At 42.5% G+C, this 24,171-nt stretch overlaps 2 protein-coding genes across 6 annotated transcripts; both read left to right on the top strand.

The window, feature by feature from the left end:
• Window positions 1-85: 85 nt before the first annotated feature.
• Window positions 86-9,220, top strand: mazb (MYC-associated zinc finger protein b (purine-binding transcription factor)). Of its 2 annotated transcripts, none has more exons than XM_086303533.1 (7): window positions 86-1,175; window positions 1,395-1,545; window positions 2,512-2,942; window positions 3,457-3,704; window positions 3,798-3,861; window positions 5,396-5,567; window positions 6,884-9,220. In XM_086303533.1, exons 1-7 carry the CDS (start codon window positions 1,143-1,145, stop codon window positions 7,225-7,227), a joined length of 1,443 nt encoding a protein of 480 aa, XP_086159659.1. In that variant the 5' UTR covers window positions 86-1,142; the 3' UTR covers window positions 7,228-9,220. The 2 variants fall into 2 exon arrangements, with proteins under 2 accessions (XP_086159659.1, XP_086159660.1); XM_086303534.1 differs by having other exon boundaries at window positions 93-1,175; window positions 2,512-2,618.
• A 5,933-nt stretch (window positions 9,221-15,153) lies between these two features.
• On the top strand, window positions 15,154-23,054 carry tlcd3bb (TLC domain containing 3Bb). Of its 4 annotated transcripts, none has more exons than XM_086303538.1 (7): window positions 15,154-15,626; window positions 17,036-17,238; window positions 17,563-17,646; window positions 18,966-19,191; window positions 19,813-19,908; window positions 20,830-20,939; window positions 21,077-23,054. In XM_086303538.1, exons 2-7 carry the CDS (start codon window positions 17,114-17,116, stop codon window positions 21,342-21,344), a joined length of 909 nt encoding a protein of 302 aa, XP_086159664.1. In that variant the 5' UTR covers window positions 15,154-15,626; window positions 17,036-17,113; the 3' UTR covers window positions 21,345-23,054. The 4 variants fall into 4 exon arrangements, with proteins under 4 accessions (XP_086159664.1, XP_086159661.1, XP_086159665.1 ...); XM_086303535.1 differs by having other exon boundaries at window positions 15,156-15,820; XM_086303539.1 differs by lacking the exon at window positions 15,154-15,626 and adding an exon at window positions 15,847-16,036.
• Window positions 23,055-24,171: the final 1,117 nt, after the last annotated feature.

Consider the following 24,171-nt stretch of genomic DNA (forward strand, 5'->3'; position numbering starts at 1 on the left):
GCTATTTGTCCTCCACTGTATCTCTGACATCATTAGCCTGACTGGGAGGATCTGTGCGCACTGCCCTTTAAGATGCGTCTGTCATCGCTCCGTTAATGGAAAGTCACTCCGGCTGTTTTCTGCGGTGCAGATCTGTTCAGTAAGGGCCTGGCTGGAGGAAGGCGGGGAGAAAAAAAACACGCACGAGTGGATTTTGTGTCGGCCGAAAACCCAGGAAGGAAGCGGGAGAAGGGACAGGGCTCCGCCGAGAGAGACGGAAATGAGAGGGGGGTGTCCAAAGAGGAAACCCTATCCCTTTAAGAGCAAGTGGGACATAGCGGTGCGAGAAAAGGAGAGGAGGGGGAGAAGAAAGAGGAATTAAAAAAGAAAAGGAAGAAAGAGACAGGGAGGGAGGAGGGAGAGCGGGCGATAAAAAAAGAAAGATGACATCCTCGCAGCTGAACGGCCGAGGTGGAGCGATAGGCTGCGGCCCGGCGAGAGCGCCGCTCGCCGGGGTCAGGGCTTGAATCCAACAGCGAGGCTTCGACAAACACCCGATTGGCCTATTTGGGGGGAAATCGGAAAAAAAATATTTGGATTCATAAATTAAAAACAAAGCATGACCTGCTGTGCTGCCAGATACGTGTGTTATAACCCATATTTGTTCTTTTGCGTAAAAATACGCATTTATTTCACGCAGGTTGGCTTATTGTTTGTTGCTAAAGTGTGATACTGTGAGATGCGAGGTTTTTTGTTTTTTTGCTTCTTTTTTTCTGGAAGTAGTTTGGACTGTGTGATCCTGCGCTTCAGTGAGACTGCTGTTTAAATTAATTAAAGTTAGAAACCAAAGTCAAAGAGAGAAACGGGCTGTTATTGGCCTGGCCTGCTCCACCACTGCCTGTGTACCGCAGCGTGCGTTAGTCAACAGCTGCGTGCATTTTAATCGTCAGCACTAGGCTACCTCAATGAGAGAAACATATTTTTGCAGACGGCTTTTTTCGCGTTTTTCCAGAGGACCCGGGAGCCCGGCGTTTCTGCTGCCGGACAGGCGGCTGTTTGCGCCCCGATCAGCGGCGGGCCGACCCGAAGAAAGCGATGCAAAGACCGCTCTCCTCGATCTCAATCCAGAGCTGACTTTCTAATCTCCATCGCTGTGGCGCAAAATGGATGCTGCTTGGAGCAATTTTCTCTTCCAGGTAGGCCTCTCTCTTTCCTCTTTGCTCTGCTTTCACTTTAACAGCTCGCGTGCTGTCGCGCAGGCCTCCCCCTCTCTCTCCCTCTGTCTGTCTCTCAGTGTGGGTCCACAGCTGTCCTGCAGCCCTCACTTCTTGCATTTACTATGCCGCACTCTTGGAGAAGATATAGCTGTGACTTGTGTTTACATTTGGTGATGGCCTTCTCCTTTGCTTCTCCAGAGTACTCCCACTCAAAACCAAGTGGAGGGGAGCCTCCAATCAGAGCTCTTGCCAGTTCATACGAGTTCTCCCCAGACCCCACCCACAGAGCACATAGCACAGCCTCCTTCAACTGTGGACACCACTGCTCTCAGTGAGGAACCTCTGCCTGGTAAGGGGACACTGCACTCTTAAACACCTGTGGAGCTGAGAAAAAGTGTTTGTGAAAAGACCGGACACAGCGAGGCAGATGATGGCCACAAAAATTTGAATCTCTTAAAATAGCCGAGTACTTAAACGTGCAAATGCAAATGGCAGCGAATGAACCACTTGTGTGGTCTAAAAAATGTAAAAAGTGTACAGGTCACTCATGGATTATCAGGTACAGGTGAATGACACAGTGTAGAGCATCTCAGCATCGCTATGACAACAGCATGAAGAATATCAACTCATACACTGGTGATCAGAGCAGGATTGTGTAGTTTATGAATAATGTGTATTTATTTTTGCTATCATAGAAAGCAACTAAATTTCTTTAATCCTACCAAGCCTGAGCCATGAAGCTCTTCAGCACATCGTCTTCACTTGTGTGCCAGCAGAAAAATAAGAAATATGGAGCACTGACCACCACATCCCCATCTGTCACTCAGATAATAAGTCACCCTCCCAAAATGTGAATATTTTCGATTATACGTGTCATCTGTGGTTGATAAGAGAATATCTTTGAGGTTTAGAGTGTCTGAAGAACTCATTTCTGAATGGACTTTAATCTCATCAGAATAGTTAATGCAATGGTTACTATAGTAACAGCCCTGCGCAATATATCAATCATATCAGCCAGTCATTTTAATAGCTAACCAGTTAGTTATGTAAGCTAAAAAAAAAAAAGTTTAAAAATCTTTTTCTATTACATCTTCTTAAGATGGACTTTTCTGCTTTGGATTTTTTATTTTTATTTTTTTGGACTAGTTGACCTTCCAGAGGTTTATATTTAGACCGGCCACATACACTGTATGTATCTGTTTTCCTGCAGGATGCCTTAAAGGATCATATAAAGCATCAAAAGTTAACATCTTTCCTTCTTTCTTTCTTTCTTTTTTCCATCATCTGTCTTTCCTCACACCTCCCTCGGCTCCAGTGAAGCCCGTGTCTCGGCCAGCTCGCGTGCAACACATCTGTGCCATCTGCAACAAGCAGTTCAAGAACAACTACAACCTGCGGCGGCACCAGTCGGTCCACACTGGGGTACGCATGAAGGACAGGGCCAGAGAGCAGGCGGAGGGAGCAAAGGAGAGAGCTGCCAGCCAGGTGGTGGCGGCGGCGGCGGACCCGTCGGCAATGGCGGTGGGGGCCGGAGGGAGGGCGGAGAGGCCCCATGTTCCCCTCTCCCTGCTGCACCTCTCCGCGCCTCCCCCTCTCGCCCCTCCCGGTGTGCTGGCGGGCGTTCAGCAGCCTCCCCTGGGTGGTCAGGATTGTGAAGGGGTGGCCATGCCAAACGTAATGGCTAGTGTTAACCCTCATGCTCCGCCTCCTGCTGCTGTCGTCATGGCCACAGGGGCGGCAGTACAGGTGGGTCAGGGCCTTGTGGAGATGGCTGTCGTCAACCCCGAACCTTCAAGCATGTTGTTTCTTAAGCTGCCTGACCGGAGGGATGGTTAAGACGTCTTCTCCCCGCAAGCAGCTGCCCGTGTGTCACCTGCTTTGTATTTGATTCAAATTCCCCAGTTTCTCACATTTTCCATAAAGCCCAGGAACAGAAATCCGTTAAGGGACCAGTAAATTCCATCCCAGTGTTTGGCACTGGTCCCTCAGTTTGAGAAACACTGTGCTTGGAAGCCTCCCCCATGCTCCCCTGCATGTTCTCTGTAACACAAACAGTGTGAAAGTGGCTAAATGTTTTGCACAAATAGTGAAAACTTTGCACAACCCACACTTAATTGGCAAAATCTCAGCGTGCATCTTGCATGGTTTCCACATAAGAAACAGGGCAGCCAACAATGAACGCATTTCTTTTCACAGTGCAGCAGCGAAAAGCTTAACGTCTGAACTCTGTAGTGTGCTTATCTTGTCTGCTTTGCCTCAGCGGCCCACGAACCCCAACCCCAACCCCGTGAGGAAGAACCACGCCTGCGAGACGTGTGGGAAGGCCTTCAGAGACGTCTACCATCTCAACCGTCACCGCCTGTCCCACTCAGACGAGAAGCCGTTCTCCTGTCCCATCTGCCAGCAGCGCTTCAAGAGGAAGGACCGCATGAGCCACCACGTGCGCTCCCACCAGGGCGGCGTGGAGAAACCCTACATTTGCCCCCACTGTGGAAAGGCTTTCTCCAGGTAATGCAGCAGAACGAATGTTCCCGACACACTTGCGGCACGTGAAGAATTTCCTGCTCTGACGTGTTTCTCTGTTCTTTCTCTGCTCCCAAGGCCCGACCACCTCAATAGTCACGTCAGACAGGTGCACTCCTCAGAACGACCCTTCAAATGCCCCGTAAGTCACAATTATCTCGTGTTTTATCTTCACTTTACTTTACACGTTTAGTCACTTCACTGTGTGCATAGTGTTCCTCTTACACATTGCAGTGCTTTTATATTTTCAGCTTATATATTGCAGACAGACACGAGTATATGAACAATGAGAATATTACCATGGAAACCGATGTGGATAAAGTACATATGTATCTTAATCAGATATGTAGGCATAACATTTATTTAACATTATTGTGAACATTATGCCTACATGCAGCACAACTGAAGCTGGATATTTACACAGGCAAGATCAGCATGTCTCATCGCACACTTGTGTGTTTATGTATATGTGCATCTACATGCGTCATACATAAAGATGTGAACTACAGATCTTTGAACTTTCGTTAACTTAAATTTGATAAATATTGGTTTATCAACTATATGATGACGAACCGTGACAGTAGAAATGATAAAACTCTTTCACACAGATACACACAGACTTATTAGACTGTGGATCACTCACACAGTCCAATATAAATATATATATATATAAATATAAATATGCAGCCATCATGACACTGAAGTTATGAAATTCTCTTTTACTGTATCATTGTATGATCAACAGAACAAAATCTTGCATAACAATTTTTTTTTGCACTTATTGAGGGTTGAGAGTCTCTGTGCTGAGTGTAGTAGCAGTCATTACATAGTTCACGTGGCCCTTTAAACATACATAGATTTATCTGTTTATTTATTTATAAAAAATAACTTTTACCACTGCTGTTTTTTAATTTTTGTTATTATGATTAAGTAAATTAGCTTACCAACAGTACAAACAGACCAAATAATCATATGCTATGGGCATGCGCTAACTGTATAAAAAAGATGGAGTTAGCTGCTGACATCACAGTGGTTTGTGAAGCCCTCTTTGAAGTCTCAATTCTGACATCATGACTGTCACCATCCTGGGGGGGGGGGGGTTTACAGCCTGAAGTGAACATGTTTGGATAAGAGGGCAAAGTGCTAAGTTGCTAGCTAACGCAAGATAGCAAACAGATACCTGCTAATAACTGCTAAGTAAAGAATTTTACTCACCAAAACTGGAGCTTAGGCTTCTTGAACAGGCTGTTAGGTCCATTATCCACAAAGCAAAGCATAGTATTTGTCTGATAAATGCCCTGGAAATCTTTAAAATGTCAAAAGCACCCCAAAGAAATTAGCTGTGGTACAGTGGCGCTAACAGCTACAGCTTCCTCTGTCAGCATTAGCAGTGTGAACATTGTTTTGGACATATATTGATCCTGAAAAGGTAAAATAGCTGTAGAACCTAAACACTTTAAACAAATGTATTTCTTCTGTAAAGAAAGTCTGATGCCTGAAACAGTGCGTTAGCGACGAACAGTGTGCGGAATACATTTGTGGGTTTTCAAATATGTGCAGCTGTCACTAAGATTTTGTGGCGTGCAAAACATAATATTGTAAAACCTCACTTTAAAAATTGTAGTTTGCGAAAAGTTTTGCCATCATATTGTCATATTGCTTTCTTGTTTTTTCAGACATGTGAGTCCAGTTTCGCTACTAAGGATCGTTTGCGTGCACATATGATTCGCCACGAAGAGAAGGTGCCCTGCCACATCTGTGGGAAGCTCCTGTCAGCTGCTTACATCACAGATCACATGAGAGTGCACAACCAGTCGCAGCACCACTCATGCCATCTCTGTAACCGCAGTAAGTACAGGTGTTTTATTGCACTACATTCAATATAAATTGCATTTTGAGGGAAGAAACACGGACATTAAAGCAGACATAGCTTTAGGGATGAAACAGAGACTGTGGACTCTGTAGTAAAAATGTCAAAAACAAAAAGACCACAGTGCACCTGGCTTAACCTTTTTTACTCTTTTGTTCTTGCTTTGTGTGAAAGATGAAGAAAAAACAGAGAAAAGGATCATTTATCTTGCTCTGCCTGAAGAAAACAAAATCAATCTACCATCACCGCTATAGCACGCGCTTATGTGCTGCACTATTTCCTGGCTGAGTGCTGCAAATGCCTGAAGTCACAGCTGTTTGTTCAGCAGTTTTACTGCGATAGCAAACCTCCAGAATGTTTCAGAGAAAGAGTCCAGTGACTTTGAACGTGGCATGATTTTTAGTGCCAGACCTGAGTATTTCAAAAACTGCTGATCTGCTGGGATCAAAACCATCTTTAGGGTTTACAAAGAACAGTCTATAAAATATCCGGTCATGAGCAGTTCTCTGGATGACTGCGTTGAGCTGATAGGAAGGCAACAGTAACTCAGATAACTTCTTATTACAACCAAGTTATGCAGAAATAAAGCAGAGTATTGATTTCTCCTGCAACATGGTGGGGTCAGAATTTGGAATAAGCTTCATAAAAGCATGGCTCAGTCCTATGGCCATGAGCCATAAAAGCATGGTTCATGACTCAGTCCTTATATCAGTGGTAGTGATGGTGCACTGGTGCGTCAGATATTTTCTTGGCACACTTTGAATCTCTTAGAACAAAGTCTCAGAGGAATGTTTCCAGCACCTTGTTGAATCTTTGCCAGGAGTACAACCCAGTACTAGCAAGGTGTACCTAACAATGTGGCCAGTTGACTCTTGTTGCATAACACTTAACTGAAAAGTGTCCATATAAACTTCACACAGAAGGCCCCGGCCAGATGGTGGAGTCGAACTCGAGACATTCTTGCGGTGACAAGTGTATTTGTAAAATTTCAGACTGTTAACATGAGGTTCCAACATCAGTATTTGATATTTATTTAGTGTCCAATCACATTTACACACTCGTTCTTTCACTTATGACCGTTTACATATTTAAATATGGTATTATAATAACATGGTAGTACTGTGGTTGGCAGGCTTGGGTCAGGGGAGTCTTGCAAAAGAGAAAAAAATAAAACCTTGAGTTTTTAATTTGTCGTTTTATGAGCTTGCTGCATTGTTTTGTTTGTGCTTGGATCTCAATTGCATCATCTCTCGCTGAAGTAACGCTTCTCGGCTCTCTCCCTCTCGCCCATCAGGCTTCACCACACTGACGTACCTTCGTGTCCACGCTCAGAAGCACCACGGCCAGGAGTGGAAGGACAGCCCGGGGGGCTTTGGCGGCAGCGCCTCTGGCGGCATGCTCGTCTGTCACTTGTGTGGCGTCCACTGCAAGACGCCCACCCAGCTCCAGGGTCACATGGGCACCCACACCAACAACCAGGCCGCCCAGAACCCCGTCACCTCTAATGTGGCTGCCAGCAGCTCAATCACCCTTAGCAACATGGTGACAGCACCCACCGTCTACGTCACCGGTAACACGGTGGTGGACCTGCTCGTCACAGACTGCTCTAGCATTGCAGCACCGCAACCCCAAAGTTAGCAGTAGAGAGCTCATCAGCAATAACCCCTGTCCTTCAGCAGAGGGCAAGGTCAGAGACGGTTGGAGTTACTCGTAGATGCTGATCCGATTTTAGTTTTGTCACATCCCCACTCACGGGTAAGGTTAGGATGAAGAGTTGAGGGGAGATTAACACCAGTCAGTGCTCAAGGGCAGTTTAACCTCAGAGTTGCAGAGCTGAGGCACCAGAGAAAAGGAGAAAATGGAGGAGCCGGGGAGGGGGGCAGACAAAAGGACATTTGTAGCTGCAGGAGGTTCAGTGACACTAACGACAAACGTGGATGTGTTGTCCAGATATTTCCGAGTGCTCTTGTACGTTTAAAACTCCAATGAAGCTGTGGTATTGTGAGCATCTACTGTATCACTCTCCTCTCTCTTTCCTCTCTCTCTGTCTCTTCCCTCGACCCCGGCGTCGGCTGCTCTCTGCAAGCGCACCAAGTACTGTATGTATATCTCACACCAGCTCTGATCTTACCTCCATTTTGCAGCTCACTTACTAAGAATCCAAAAGGCTTGCATTTAAAATAAGTAAAGAAAAAAAGTAGCAGGGAGAGAGCAACTCCCAGAAAATAAAACGAAGAATCGGTTTAGAGGGGAGGTCGCGTGGATGGGTGCGCGGAAGTCTCGGCTCGACTCGCATGTTGGCTTGTATTTTGTTTTATTTCATTTGTTTTTTTTCAGAGAATTAACTTTTGATTTGAAGCGGCGATGATCGTTTCTTTAAGTCTCTTTGATTCGGATGTTTGTAGATCGGGACAGAAGACGGCATGCATTCGTGGGATGTACTTTATTCATTTGTCTCCATAAAGGTACAGAGATGACGAGAGAGTTGCGTTCAGCACCGTCAAGCACCTTAAACTTGTTATTGCTGGATTCTGTAAAGGATCGAAGTGGGTTTAAGATTTCTTGGATTTTTCTCGCTCTGAGTCTTCCTCTCTGGGTCTAGCCTTTGAAATTTAAAAAAAAAAGAAAAGAAAAAGCAAGAAACAACTGCTAACAAACACTTCAGCTTCTGACATGGCGAAATCTTGCACCTGAGAACTACCTTTTTGCATGAAAACAAGCTAGCTCAGTCATGCGTATTGTTAGGGAGCTGTGATGACAAAAGAAACTTTTCAGCAGTTCCACTAAGTAAGTTAGTTGGCTGTAAACAATAATATTTATAAAAGTGTTGATTTCATTCAGACATTTTTAACATTGTTGGCCATTCATTTGATTGTATCGCCACAGTCCTTTTGTTTTCTCTATGTACCAGTCCAATGAGTGAAACTTATGCATTAGATTTAGTCATTTAACCCTCTGTATAGCACATAATGTTTCGAACACGTCATTTTGCATTAATCATGTGAAGAATGGACTTTTTTTTTTAGTTATATTGTGGGTGATTGAGTGGTGTTGAAAGGGCTTCTAAAGTCACAAGTTGGAGTTTGATGACATAAGTCGGAATTTGCTGTAAACTAAATCCTGGTTTCGTACTGGAGCGAGTTTTCAGTTTTGTGTTGATACGTTATCTCGAGATTCATAGAGTTCTTTTCACCTTTTTTTTTTTTCTTCCTTTTTCTTTTCCTTTGGAAATACGTTCTTCCTGTTGAGAAAATTAGTGAATTACTACAAGTTAATTTTTAGCTTTTCTCCATTACATTAAGAAAAAAAAAGTAATACCTCTACTCTAGGATTCTGTACAGCTCTTGTGATACATCTTAATGCCTTATCGTACTCAACTGCATTTTAATTCTTTTATGATAAAATATTTCAAATCTTAGTCATGGATTCATTAAGAATATTAATGGGATGTATTTATATTTATATTTTTATATTTCTCAACAGTATGCATGTCTAAAAGGTTGTTAGAGCAAAAAAAAAAATCAATGATGCTTACTACAGTCATAAATATTATGTTATTTTGTAGATGCAGTAGAGTTCATGTTATTATTTTGTAATTTGGACAATTTAAATTAAAAAGAGTAAATGGGCACTGGTTTGTGGGCTGATCCTTTCTCCGACCGTGTAAGACGATCGTCCATCCATCTCGGTCCCGGTGGGGCCTGGAGCCTCTTTCAGTAGATACTGAGTAAATGGCAGGGTACATGCAGGACAGGTCTCTACTCCATCACAGGGCTAACTCAGAGAGACAGGCAATCATTCACACCCCCGCCAACTAACCTAACGTGCATGTCTTTGGACTGTGAGAAGAAGCCAAAGCAGCCACAGGGAGAACAAAACCTTCTGCTGTGAGGTGGCAGTGCTAACCACAATGGCACCACTGATAAGAATATTATTAATGAGAGTCTTCAGTTTAGTATTTCACATTGAAATACACATTAAGTAGCCTATTAAGCATAAATGATGCATAATTTGGTCTGCAAAGTACAAAGGTTGAGTAAGGGAAGGCAGTTAAAAGGATTATAGTAGTGTAGTGCTGTCTGATTACATGCTAAAGTTGCACATATTGGTAAATGGCCTGTATTTATATAGCGCTTTACTAGTCCCTAAGGACCCCAAAGCGCTTTACATATCCAGTCATCCACCCATTCACACACACATTCACACACTGGTGATGGCAAGCTACATTGTAGCCACAGCCACCCTGGGGCGCACTGACAGAGGCGAGGCTGCCGGACACTGGCGCCACCGGGCCCTCTGACCACCACCAGTAGGCAACGGGTGAAGTGTCTTGCCCAAGGACACAACGACCGAGACTGTCCGAGCCGGGGCTCGAACCGGCAACCTTCCGATTACAAGGCGAACTCCTAACTCTTGAGCCACGATCGCCCCATATTGATCATTTGAGACCATAAATCTTTACCCATTCATTTATTTCTTCATAGCTGGGCAATTTACAATGCAGGATACTAGTGCTGATTTTAATTGAAGACACGACAACTAAATTGAGTAAAAGGTTTTTGTATAACATTCCAACAGGCAGCTATACATTAGGGATTTCTTTTGTATCAGGAATGTCCTAAAATGTCAGGTTTCACTGTGGGAAAAAGGGATAATGTTAGTAAAAGTCCATATAGCAGCACCAATTTGGATACTGGATAAAGCCAGCTTTAAAATTCTTTGACATTTTTCACTTAAAATTAATCAGAAAATATTGATGACAAGAAAAAAAGTTTTAGCATGTTTTCAGAAAAGAGAGAAAATATCCAGTGAGCAGCAGTTCTCTGGGTGACAATACCTTGCTGATGTAAGAGGAGAACAGCCAGACTGCTTTGAGTTGAGTGGAAGGTAAGAGTAACTCAAACAACCACTTCTTACAAAGTACAACACAGCAAACCTTGAAGCAGATGAAAAAAAAAACACACCAGGGGCCACTCCTGTCAGCTAAGAACAGGAAACTGAGGCTACAATATGCATGGGCTCACCAAAACTGGTAAATGGAAGATTTGAAAGATGTTGACTGATAAAAACATGGATCCATCCTGCCGTGGATCAACGCTTCAGGCTGCTGGTGGTGTATGATGTGAAGGATATTTTCAGTCATCAGATCTCAATCCAGTAGAGCATGTTTTTGACAATACAATACAATTTTATTTATATAGCACATTTAAAAAACCACAGGTATGCCAAAGTGCTTCACAGAATGAGTTAAGAGCAATAATAAATACAAATATAAAGCACAAAATACAAATAAAATATACTAACAGGCGGGTGACATAACTAACCAATAATACACCAGGCATAGTAGGCACAACCCGAAAGGCTTAAGGTTAAAACATTATAAACATTAACAAAATTATAAAGATAAGTTCCAGTACACTAAAAATGTGGGCTCTAGGAGGCGGGGAAAGCAAGGCTAAACAAATAAGTTTTTAATCGAGATTTAAAAGATTGAATTGTATCAGACGCCCGAATAGCTAGGAGGAGGTTATTCCAGAGGTAGGGTGCGACAGCGACGAATGCGCGGTCACCTCTGGTCTTGAGCCGAGATCTAAGTCGCACCAGGAGCATTTGGCCTGCTGATCTAAGCGCTCTCCCAGGGGTATAAAAGCTGAGGAGATCCGTAAGATAGCTGGGCGCGGTGTTATTTATGATCTTAAAAGTGAGCAATAAGATTTTAAAATCAATACGAAATTTAATAGGGAGCCAGTGGAGGTGGGAAAGAACTGGATTAATAGACTCAAACCTGCCAGTTCCAGTTAAGAGACGCGCAGCCGCATTTTGAACGAGCTGCAGTTTGTGAACAAGGGCAGAATGGAGACCAGTATAAAGGGAATTACAATAATCTAACCTTGATGTAACAAAGGCATGGATAAGTTTCTCCAGGTCCTTACGTGGTATGTAGGGCTTGGCCTTAGAGATTAGACGTAGTTGATTGAAAGTCGATTTAACTACGGAGGACACATGTTTGTCCAACTTGAAGGAACTGTCCAAGACAACACCCAGGTTCCTCAGAGTGTCAGAAAGGGAGTCAGCAAAGGGCCCAAAAATACCAGTTAGTTCAGCCCGAGAGAAGGGAGTATCAAAGATTACAATTTCTGTCTTCTTATCATTTAAAATGAGAGAATTGCTCAGTAGCCAGTTTTTAACTTCATTCATACAATCAAAGAAGTGTTGCAATGACGACGTGACATCCTCAGCTAGTTCAAAATAGATTTGAATGTCATCCGCATAGAAGTGAAAAGAAAAGTTGTATTTATCAAAGATTCGGCCCAAGGGTAACAAGTACAAAGAGAACAGCATGGGACCCAGCACAGACCCCTGGGGGACACCAGAGGTGACAGGGGCAATGGAGGAGGAGTAGGTACCCATGGTGACAGAAAAGGACCTTTCTGAGAGATAGGATTTAAACCAGCTATCCGTGGAGGAACGGGATATTCATATTACTGATGTGCACCTGTGACGGCAAGCCACACATGGTAAGCTCCACACCTCACCGCCAGTTGATTCACTTTAGTTTACTTTGCAGTCACTACTTTAAATATATTCTATTTATTGTCCAATATTGTTTCTTTATTAAATGTATTTATTTTTTCATTTCACCTTCCAATGTTTGTATGGCATGCACACATATTATCACCGCAAGGTCAAAGTTCTGTTTTATGTTATATTAATACATCTGTCTTTGCTTGAGTTACCTGGGGTTTGGCTTCCCCTTCCTGGCTGGCAAAAGGTGTGGCAAAGGGCTGGGAGAGCTGAAGAATAGCTGACAGCCTAATTGGGTGAAACCAAATGATTCAAGTTTGTTTAATTGTTTTGGATTAGTTAATGTTATTGCAGCCATTTCCCCCCCTTGTGTGTCATTTGATTTAGCTAAACCATTAATTAAGTTCCCTTGAACTTGAAATGTATGGCTGTACTTATTAGTATAGTCAGACTGTATAGATGACTGTACTATACATACAGCATTATGAAAAAGTCTTGAGCCAACCCTTAGTAGTAGTAGTATCATTATTTTCTTGACATTTCTTTAAGTAGTCTTTAGGAATAGTTCTCCGGGCTTCTTAGAGGACATTCAAAGCTCTTCTTTGGATGTTTGTTGGCTTTTGTTCTGTTCTCTGTCAAGATGATCCCACACTGATTCAGTATACCGAGGTCTGAACTCTGGGGAGACCAATCCATGACTGATACTGTTCCATTATGTGGTTTTCTAACACTGTATTGGCAGAAGAATTAAGCTGTTGCCAATCAGATGCTTTCTCAATGGTATTGCATGGTGGATAAAAATCTGATGGTACTTTTCTCTGTTCATTATTCCATCAATTTTAACAAGAACTCAGACACCAGTAGCTGAAATGGCCCCAAGCAAATTTTACTACTCAGACATGCAGCTACATGTTTGCAGTTTAACTGAGAAAAAAATATTTCATGTTTCTACAAGAGCGGATGCCGTTGAGCGTTCAGGAAGACTGTTAATGTCCTTGGGTGTGGACTAAAGTATGATCAACTAGTAACAAACAGAACTCATTTTACACTGCATGTTATTAGTAGCTGTTCTTTGATAACTTTAAAAAACAAGAATTGGGTCCATAGGTTTGACTATAGTTTGGATTTTGTCTCATAGACAAAGGGTCAAAAGTATACTTGCACCCCCATTTTACATATCCTTAAGCAAGGCCACTTCAGAAGCCTAATGTTAGCCTGCTTTATCCTTTCATAAACCAGTGTTGATGTGTTTGGCATCATTGTCCTGTTGGAACACCCAACTGTGTCCACGTTCCAACCATATAGCTGTTGATCTGAGGTAAAGTTGAAGAATTTGAAGGTAGTCCACTGCCTTCATTATTTGATCCAATACCACTAGCAGCAAAACAGCCCCAGGAGCATGATGCTACCTCCACCATGATTGACGGTGGTACCGTGTTTTCTTTTTTGAAAGCCTCAGCTTTACTTCTCCAAACATAACTCTTGTCATTGTGGCTAAATAGCTCAATCTTTGTCTCGTCTGACTATTTGGCTTGTCCATGTGGGCAGCTGCAAATTTCAGTTGAGCTTAGGTGTCACTTTTGGAAGGGGGCTTCATCCTTGGTCAGCACCCTCTCACTCTATAGCGATGTAAAACTTACTTCATTTTGGACGGTGATGCTGGTGTTGTAGCAGTTTCCAGTTCATGGCACGATTGAGCTTTGGTGGTTCCTGGGTTGTTCCTGAACATCCTAACCAGTTTCTTCTCATCTGAGGGTGATAGTTAGTGTCATCTTCCAGACCTTGGCAAAGTGGTGACACATCTGGATATCTTATACTTAATTGTTTGAACTGATGATCTTGGAATCTGCAGTTGTTTAGAAATGGCTATAGGAGAAATCCTCAACTTGTGTAAATCTACACTTCTCTTTCTTAGATCTTCACTGAGTTCGTTAGAATTTCCCATTGTTCTCTGTGTTGATTGATCCAATAAGTTCTGTCAAACAAATTCTTTTTATGCTGGCAAAGAGAAACTGGCAGTTGTAGTCTATCATAGTCAGTAATATGAAGTTCATTGGCCTTGGCCTTGTTAAGTTAAAAGACACTGAAGATTTAGGTGAGTATATGTACTGTATATATATTAGACGCTGTATATATACTTCTCACCCAATGTGGGTAAGAGAAAGTCCCAAATACATGTAAATGTGTAAACCCAATTCTTGTTTTTAAAAGTCATTAAAGACTTTGTACAATCATTCCATCCTGGAAAAGAAACAGTTCGAAGAAATCATTAAAATCACATAGTTGCCATAACATTTATGCCCATAATGAGTATAAGTAAACATCTGACCATAACTGAATAATGACTCCTTCAAACTCTGATATATATATATATATCTATATATATATATATATATATATATATATATATATATATATATATATATATATATATATATATAGATATAGATATATATATATATAGATATAGATATTATAGATAGATAGATAGATAGATAGATAGATGTGTGTGTGTGTGTGTGTGTGTGTGTGTGTGTGTGTGTGTGTGTGTGTGTGTGTGTGTACGTATATTTACAAATGGCTGTACTTTATTCATGATTTAACGTCTTTACAAATCTGTAATAAACCACAAAATATAAAGAGTAATTTCACGAGCCTAGTTAGGAAGGTCACTCATGTTTATAACCTTCATGGCAGATTGCTTTTGAATTTCACCTTGGCTTATGTTTGCGTTTTACACCGACAGCTGGCATGTGCATGTGTTGCACATACATATACACATTTGCTACCCAGCACCAACTGAGTAGTGTTAGACATGGATATCACTGCCAAGCCTGAACAAAGTAGCATTAATTGTCCCGTTATCTGCAAGCTTCCCTGGCAAGGTCTGCCAGGCAGGGCCGTGACCCTGTAAAGACACTAGGCATGTCTGATTATGTGCAGCTGAGGGCTGATAAGAGATACATTTATTGGCTGTTGCTGTTCACTTATAAACAATGACTCTACGGTTCAAAGATGTAGCCTGTACCACAGAGAATGGGGCTTTATTCTTTGTGCACATTTTCAGTGTTTTATATAAACAGATTAAAACGTCTGTGATTTTGAAAGAAGCAGAGTTAATATTTGCAAACTAAAAATCGAGCTGAAATAGATTGCTTCCCTACGTGGGATCCATTCAGCGTTTCAGTGCACAGAAAACAACAATTTGCAAAATGCGGTGCTGTGACTGGTGCAAATTTCTCGTCATGACATGAGATGCTGCCGCCCGGACCTGTAGGAAAGTAGCTGGCGCAGCAGTCCAACAGTGTTGAGTCAACGTTGCATCTGGGAGGCTGAGAGAGGAGAGGAGGCAGCGGCATCTCTGCTCTGCTGTGGCGAGACAGAGGAGATGACATAGCGACTGGACCAGCTACAGTCACTCTGACACCTGTACCCGACTGCGCCATTGTCTTTTGTCATCTGTTTAATTAGATACTGCTATTTCTGTCGCATGCTTCCCACCGATGCCCTCGGTGAGCTGCCCTCATACAGATTTTGATCTAAGTTGAGGCACGCTAGCGCTAGCTCGCTGCTGCTACCCTTCAACATTGAAGTGGTCACATAAACATGCGGATCATCGAGGCGGAGACCCCCGGGATACCTCTAAACGCTTTCAACAGGACACGACTTTCGACTGGCCGCTGACTGGACTCTGCAGAGTCGCCGTGTAAATGTTGCATAACAATTTCTTCCTCTATTCTAGACATGTGTAAACTCCAATCCGCTAGCCACGGTTAGCGCTTAACGGGGTCTGTTAGCTGCGCTGCTACTGCTACAAACAAATAACAAGCTAACGAAACAGTTTAACGCCACCGTGTCTTGTCCATGAATTAGCGAGAAAACACAGACGGGGACACAGTTGACGATTAGTATTTATGTGGAGGTGCTAGTATCTCTCTAACTGTTGTTGTGGATTGATTGATGGATGGTGTCGGTTGCCAAGCCAGTGGTGACTAAAGTACCACAGCTAGCGCTAGCTAGCGTTTGTACTCATTGTTAGCGGGCGGTTGAGGGGTGCAGACAGTTGCTGTTGCCTGCCGCGGGATGGCATATAATGTTGGCTATATCGTTTTGTACACTGAGCATACATGCATACTGGCTGACCCAGTTTTTGTCTTATTAGGACTTGGGAGAAGAAAACGGCAAATCCCGCTAACTCGCCTTGCCACTCTGCCGCTAGTTAGCTTAACTAGCTGTTAAATTTGGAGAGAAAACGTAAGTTAGCGTTTGCTCAGGAACAAGTAAATTTGACACGTGGGCTCCTTGAGTCTGCATCCCGTCAGAGCTTGGGCCAATTTAAAAATTAAAGGTTAACTGACTAGACTAGGCTGGGTCGCCAATGTTGTCAGCATAGCTTATTTGTATGTGAATCAAAAGCGTAACCTGTATCTGGTTATCCAGACAGGTTAACCTCGGCTAGCAGTGCTGCCAGAAGCTTTGAGCAGCAGTAGCATTACATGCAATGTCAATATTTTCGACGTTTGGGATTTTAAAAATAGCGCAATGCGTATTTTGCTAATGGACTTCAACTTTTAATGAGTCAGCTCCTCGACTATGTGCAAACTGTAAAAACCGCATAGTAAAACCACATGCTTTTATATGTATAGGTGTATATATATATGCATATAAATGCATATAGGTAAAACGGCATGTTGCACAAAGGCGTCTGCTCACTGACATCCTATCCCCGTGTAGTCTCTCAGCATTCAGTGCAGTGCACCCTTCCCTTACCTGAATCTTAGCTCTTCTTTGGCCTTTCAGTAGAAAAATCTATTCCCACCAATGGTAGTCTAGAATAGTATTTGCGACATGCTTACACCAGGGAATTGTAGTGCGCTCAGTATGAGCCCTCATTCACTCTGTCATGTCTCGTGTTTTTCAGAGAGGTGAAAGAGCGACGGATCTCAAGGACCAGATTGCCTGCTGAACTTTTTGCCTCAACCACAGATCGCCAGGGAACATGCTGGCCATCCTAGCTGCTGGCTCTATTTTCTTTCCAGGCCTTTTCCTGCTGTCCAAACAATGCCTGAAGACCATTCCAGGACTGAGATGGAGCGAAGGGGACGCAGTGATTGTATCAGCTAGGTTAGCCCCTCTGAAATGCTTTTGAATTGCTGTGTTGTCTTATTTGCAGTAGATGTAGAAATGCCATCTAGAAACTCGACCCTCACTCTGTTTACCTTTTATGCCAACAGCATGCCCTCTAAAATTATAGCAAAGTGGTGCTTTTACTGCAGTGCGATCAAGGTTGTTTTAGACTAAACCTCTTATTTTTTTTATTTATTTTTTTGCGTAACAAGTGTGTCAGATTAATGTGGAAGCTATTATGTTTTTACAGGTACTTTGAGCTGTGTTATTTTGCACATTTTTAACATGTGTTAACTAGACAGTGAATGCTTGTCATTTCAGGTTGGTGTCCTCAATTCAGGCAGTCATGGCTTCCTCAGCAGGCTACATCATTGCCTCTTCCTGTGAAGACATCATTGAGGACCAGTAAGTCTATGAATACATTTCTGGAATATATTCTGTCACATTTGATCAGGCTTTGATATCATGATTGGTCATTTCCAGGTCTGTGTCTGGACTATGTATAGGCTCTCTGGTTTTCATGTTCTACATACAGATGAGGGACAGAGTTATTAATCCCTCTATTGAAATGCCCTTTAAAAAAATTTTTTTTTAAGTGTTTTCCAAGTGTTCTCAAACAGGACAAGGAATTTTTAACACAGCTTTTCCAAACATCCTAGTTTTACTTTGGATGCTTAAATGATTTCACTTTTCACTTTGTTGCTAAAAGCCAATACTGTATCCTTTTTGCTGGATAACAGCGTGCCGTTGTTTCTTCTTGCACATGTCTCGTGTAAATCCCAGGCAGTTGTTCTTTGGCGAAACTCTCAAGCCCCTCCAGATGCAAGGTCTTATAGCATGGACCTTGGTGTTCAGTTTGCCCTACAGATCTTTAGTGGGATTAAAGTAATGGCTCTGTGCAAGCCAGTCAGCAGCGTTCACTTAGTTCTTTACCGGGGCGATATATGTTTTTGGTTGTTGTCATGTTGGACGACAAAGGGACGACCCAGACCTAGTTTTACTGTTGAATGCTTGAAGTTTTATTTCAAAATCTTCCCATATCATTCATCAGATATCAAATATCGCCTTTATGATTCCTTCCACCTCAAGGACATCCTCAGTTCCAGATGCACTGAAGGAGCCCCACAACATAATACTCCCTCCACCACTTTTCAATGTATGGATTGTGTTCTTTGGGGTGAATGCCCCTCCCTTCTTTCTCTAAACAAAAGCAGCATTTCTCTGGCCAAAGAGCTCTAGTTTTGTCTCATCTGAGCCAAAGATGTGCCAGGTCATCATTAACATACTTCAATCTGGCTTGAACGATTCTCTTCTGCAGAAATGTAGTTTTTCTTGATATGAACCTCACAGTGCAGGGTTCCAGTGGTTGTCTTCTTTGACACTACAATCCATCTCATGCTTTGTGAGAATCAGCATTTGTTTTTCTTTTGTTTTTGACATAATACTTTTTTCAAGTGACAGCTCAAATCCTTGCCGAAAATTTTGACAAAAACTTTAAATGTCACAGGGGGGAGGGCCTAATAATTTTGTTCTCATCTGTATGTTTTAGGTGGGTTTTTCCAGTTAGTTTTTTCATTGCAGAGGGGGCAAGCTTTGTTTTATTAAGGGTTGTCATAGTTTATATAGCTAATTGTACTTGGCTCCAACTTGGCAGGCAAGTGCAGTATTAATGAAGTTGTGTTCTGACTGTTAGTGAAGCTGTGTCCCTCCTGTTATGCTTCCAGGCACTGGCTCACGAGCAGTTACATCATGTTCGCCGTTCCCTACTTTGTGTACGACATCTACGCCATGTTCATGTGCTACTGGTACAAGCTCCGGGTCAAAGGGCACGAGGAGGCCTCAGCGGCACCCCAGCACATGAGCTCGGCGCTGACCAGCTACTTGCGTCGCGAGTTCCTCATGGTGCTGCACCATGTTGTCATGGTCACCGTCTGCTTCCCCGTCTCTGTGGTAACTGTCATACATTGCTCTTTCTGTTGAGCACGGATCTGAGCAAAGCAAGAAAAGTATAGCAGTGAATTATCTACCCACACTCAGGTATTTTAGTCTTGTGAAAAGGTGCAGTGTACTTGTGGCAGAAGTGTTTCACGTTTTATTCCCAAAGCAAAACTTACTGTGTAGCACAAAAAGGATATAAGTCCAATTTAATAATCATTGTCTCATAAAGCAATTTATATGGTGTACATTGTATTTAATGTACTGTTAAGTCAAGGAAAAATAGCCCAGTGCCAAATAAGAACCTGATAATTCTCTGATTCTTCTTCTCTCATTTATAAACAAACTAAACTAAGCAGTACGTTTTTTCCAGGTTTTAAAACTATGCCCTTGTTTTAATAGATTTAAAGTTATTCACTGTTCTGCAGCGTGTTCACTGTTCAGCTTCTAGAGGCATTAAAAAGCCGTCCACATTTGTCTGACAGAGTAGCAATTAAGTCTTCAAACTATTTCAGTTGACTAGCTAAACGTTCACTTCCAGAGAAGGGGTATTTTTATTGCAGATGTACTAACAAGTCCACAAAGGAACAAAGCGGTCTAGACAAATAATCAGCCTTCTTTTCCCTCTCTCCCTAGTTTTGGCGACAAGGAAAGGGCGATTATTTCCAGGGCATAATGTTCATGGCTGAGCTCAGCACTCCGTCTGTCTGCTTAGGAAAAATACTCATCCAGGTAAGCATCTGAGTTCAGCCTGTAGGAAGACTGAAGTGCATTTTTATTTTAATTTTTTTTGCATGTGCATGTGTCACACTAAAGTTCTCCTGCACTCTCTACTGTTTTTTTTTTTTTTTTTTCCTTCTCCCTTTTTTAATTCATCGGAGAGTATATTTCCAGCCATTCCCAGCATGCAGCTTGTTCATGCCCAGCGGCTCCTGTCAGCTGCGTCTTACATGAACAGCTCTGTCAGAAACATCAGTCTTTAATTGGTAACACAGTCCGCTGCTGGAGTTGCACGTCCCCCCTGTATTTGTTTTTAGGTCTGTGTGTTTCAGTGTCTGCTTGTACTCCAAAGTGAGGCTCCCACAGCTGTTTGTCTCTGAACATAGCCCCTAGATTTACACTGGATGTTCAGCAGATACACTATCTGCATGTCCTTCTACCCTTTATCACTTAGCACCCTGGCTCTCCCATTCACAGTGCACATGGCAGTTTGATAAACAGCAAAAGCTGTGTCCTTAGACCTCCCTGCTTAAAGAAATAACTAAAAAAAAAAACCCTATGTAATACAAAAGGGTTCTTATTGATGGGATGCCATGTAATTCTAGCATGTGAGATTAGTGAATGGGCACGAGGAAAAACCTCTTAGGCAGATGTGTGTTTGTGCTCTGTGTTATCTCACGAAAACAGGTTCAAGATAAAGCTTTAAGCTAATGAGGGTGTAAAAAGGGGCTGCTGCAGCATCTCCCTGCCCTCCCACCTTTCCAGCCAGGAGCATTACACTGTGCTTTCCACCTCGTCTTGTTTAGATAGCATTAACAAATATAACAATATTAGAATTAACAGTATTACAGTCAAAGATTAACATCGGTGGCTTTCACCAAACTGTACCGCTTGCTTTTCTTTCTCCCTCTCTCTTTTTATTCCCGCTCTCAGTACAAACAGCAGCACACTCTCCTGCACAAAGTGAATGGGGCTCTTATGCTGATCACTTTTTTCATCTGTCGAGTCCTACTCTTCCCTTACCTCTACTACGTCTACGGAAGGTATGTCTTTCTTTCCATCTCTGTTCTGCTGTCTGGCTGAACTCGGGTCAGTGACTTGCACAGCCACTAGACAGGTTTGTGAGCGCACGTTTTACAACCCTGCAATTTTTTTTGTCTCCTCCCCGTTTTGGGTCCAGGTACGCATCCATTCCCTTCCACATGGTTCCGCTGACGGTGCCCTGGCACTGTAACCTCGGCGCTGCTCTGCTTATGGCGCCCCAGCTCTACTGGTTCTCCCTCATTTGCAGAGGCGCCCTGCGACTGTTCACGGGCACCTCCCGCTCGCAGAGGCCGCACCCGACCGCCGCCGCCGCTAAGGAGCTCCAGAGGGATGGCAACGCTCTGCCCCAGCCCGCCAACGGCTACAGCACGCTCCCCACAGAGCCCGAGCTGGCCACGCACTGAGAGGAGCGGTGTGGAGGGGAGGCTGGGGGCGGGGGAGGGAAAGAAGGCGAATGTACCAATGAGTATGTAAAGGAAGGAACGCTGCAAGGAGGAAAGCGAGACTTGAAACGAGCTGAGACGGTGGCCTCAGATTGTGCTGAAGTGCTTGTAGCCAGCAAAACAGTTAAACGCTTCAGCGGCTAGCCTTCAAGTACTTCAGCCTCTTAGTTTGTAGGAAACATAAAGGAAGTGTTGGCGCGCTCAGTATTTAAGATGTCTTCGGGCACTGTGACAGACAGGAACATGCACTGACTAGAGAGGAAGTTGCCTGGATGTACAGCAAGCATAGGTGGCCGTTTCCCCTCACGTAGATCAAATTCAGTCCTCTCTGCCTCCTGGAAGAGCAGGAAAATAGGAATGTATTATATTGTATGTTAGTATGTTCGCTGTAGATGGAAGGCCTAATTCAGTTTAGTAATGAAGAAGACCTTCAAAAAAGAAAAAAAAATCCCAGCTAAACAGTATTTTGACTTGTTAGTGTTTATTATCTGTATCCTCTATGTAGTCACTGTCACTCTAACAAAAATGTAACCGACCTGCAGACTGACTCATCTTTAGAACGGAGATAATCTCATACGACTGTATTCTGCTGCCTTATCCCTCCCTCCTGCTCCCCTCCCCCTGATTCTTTATGTTTTAGTTTTTTAAAATATTATTATTTTTTACTCTCAAGAAAGAAGGAAGAGGCTTTCCCTCGGACAGAAAAATGTGATGGTTGTACATAGCAGATGTTTTAAAAAAGAAGAAAAAGTCATTCCATGTCAGTATTAGGTCAGTGTTTATTTATTTTCTTAGGCTTTGTCCGACTTCTGCATCCGACATTTTTGACAGTTCGACGTTAAGACGGAAACATTTCACAGTCTTACAGCTTAGTGAACGCAAACTACCCTCAGATATTTCCACAGTGGTCCTCGTTTCAGTGTAGATAAAGATTGTGTAGATTCCTTTTCATCACTATTATTATTATTATTATTTTTACATATAAGATGGTTACTTTTAATTGTTTGGTGTTGTACAACAGCACCAATTACTTTGCAGGAATATTTCACAAAGGGATCTGTGATGTTTGAGTGTTTCTAGCTCCGTTAGGGGGTCTCGTAATGTCAAAGTTTGAAGGGGAACAACAAAGACAAGGAAGCACATTTGTTACTTTTTTTTTGCTGTTAAGTCTGTGAGTTAAGCCTTTCAGCCCTGTATGAAATGTTCCAATCATTTGAGCCACTGGTTCTATGAACCTTCTTCGAACAAACAAGCTTGTTTTGTATGATTTCATGTTTGTTTTAAGTAGCTACACTTTTCTGGAAATGGGTCAAGGAAACAAAACAGGAAAAACAAAAAACTCAGACAGCTTAAAAACCATCAAAGACAGGGAAGTGTGTGCCAAAGCATCTGGAGAGCCATGGGCATGTTGAACACAGAATATCCATTCCCCTGTTCCATGACTTCATAAGGTACTGCTTCTTGACAATACTCAAAACATTTCAACTGATGTACTGTATATTCCACGAAATGCTTGTTATTTATTTGTAAGTATTTATTATTTATTTATTTATTTGGTTTGTGGTTTTGAATGCATATTTATGCATACATATTATACTCTATGCTTCTGAGCCTCATGTGAAGGCTGTATTGTTACTCAATCTTAGCTAAAATATACTTCTCTGTCCTGAACCTGTCTCGACTCTTTTTTTTTTTTTTTTAAAGCTTTTAGTACTTAAAATCAGACTGATTGTGTAGCTCCATCACTAGGTAGGAATGAGCCAGTAGAGGGTGCCACAATCAGTGAAGTTGTGTGATTTTGAAAAGTTTATTCATTGTCACCACTGCAGCTCTGTACTTACAGCTTTCTTTACCCCTTGAAGGCCTACTCGGAGTAACCCTTGAAGCTGTTTTCTGAACTGAGATGTTTCTTTCATATTTGGGGCCTGTTTATAAAACAAAATGACTGGGTTTGCATCAGAGGTTAGTGAGGGTCAGTGAGGGTAGTCTGCCTGTGCAGCTACCCTTGGAAAAAAAACAAAACTGTTGTAATCAAATGTCTTATTTTCTCAAATATACAGAGGTATCAAATTATTAATGAGACCACATGAAGCAGATTTATGCATTTTTCTTTAAATTCTACGCCCTAATAACATCTATAATATTAGTCGTATAGTAGTTTAAATCAAACAGTCCAGATGTAATTGAAGTGCAGACTTGCAGCTTTAATGCAAATATTTCGCATTAAAGGTTTTGGAATTGCAACCATTTTTCTACAAACGTCCTCATTTTCAGAGTCTCAGACATAGTTTTGATGTCCAGATGAGGCGTGTTCTCATGTTATTTCATGACAAATGTTTCAAGCAAGAGATGTGGAGCTGATACCAAGTGCTGAAATTGAAATTGGAGACTGTTCAGTGGAACTGGCAATGTGAGCTCCAAAAATGAATGTGTACTAAAATATGGGAAGAGAAAAGTATGAAGAAGATAAGGAACAGCTTAGCATGTCTGCTAATTGAACCTGGTCTCTGGTGTTGATGATGTGACTGCTGACAGGAGTAGAAGGATGATTTGTGAAGTGTGCAGCACTGTGCTCTGCTCAGATTCAGCTAAATACTCCATAATTGATAGGTGCTAATGAATAATGACCCAACGCAAACTGCAAAAGCAACCCAAGAGTTTGATTTCAATGCAAAAGAGCATGCTTTGGAGTTTGGTAAGACAAAACTGATGACAAAGAGACAAGCAAGCAAGCAACTGAAGGTGGCTGCAGCAGAGGACTTAGAGGGAGGACACGCAGCATTCGGTG

The sequence above is a fragment of the Aulonocara sp. 'chitande type north' Nkhata Bay genome, linkage group LG8 (genome assembly GCF_057382095.1).
Source record: "Aulonocara sp. 'chitande type north' Nkhata Bay isolate Kocher_YH1m ecotype deep benthic linkage group LG8, A_spYH_male_GT1.1, whole genome shotgun sequence".
NCBI classification, from domain to species: domain Eukaryota; kingdom Metazoa; phylum Chordata; class Actinopteri; order Cichliformes; family Cichlidae; genus Aulonocara; species Aulonocara sp. 'chitande type north' Nkhata Bay.

Bases quoted from the DNA above. Each gene is read 5' to 3' on its own strand.
- mazb (XM_086303533.1), top strand. From the start codon at position 1,143: ATGGATGCTGCTTGGAGCAATTTTCTCTTCCAG. The intron at 2,943-3,456 runs GTGGGTCAGGGC...GCTTTGCCTCAG, and splicing joins CCACAGGGGCGGCAGTACAG to CGGCCCACGAACCCCAACCC. The intron at 3,705-3,797 runs GTAATGCAGCAG...TCTGCTCCCAAG, and splicing joins TGTGGAAAGGCTTTCTCCAG to GCCCGACCACCTCAATAGTC.
- tlcd3bb (XM_086303538.1), top strand. From the start codon at position 17,114: ATGCTGGCCATCCTAGCTGCTGGCTCTATTTTCTTTCCAGGCCTTTTC. The intron at 17,239-17,562 runs GTTAGCCCCTCT...TTGTCATTTCAG, and splicing joins GCAGTGATTGTATCAGCTAG to GTTGGTGTCCTCAATTCAGG. The intron at 19,192-19,812 runs GTAACTGTCATA...CTCTCTCCCTAG, and splicing joins TCTGCTTCCCCGTCTCTGTG to TTTTGGCGACAAGGAAAGGG.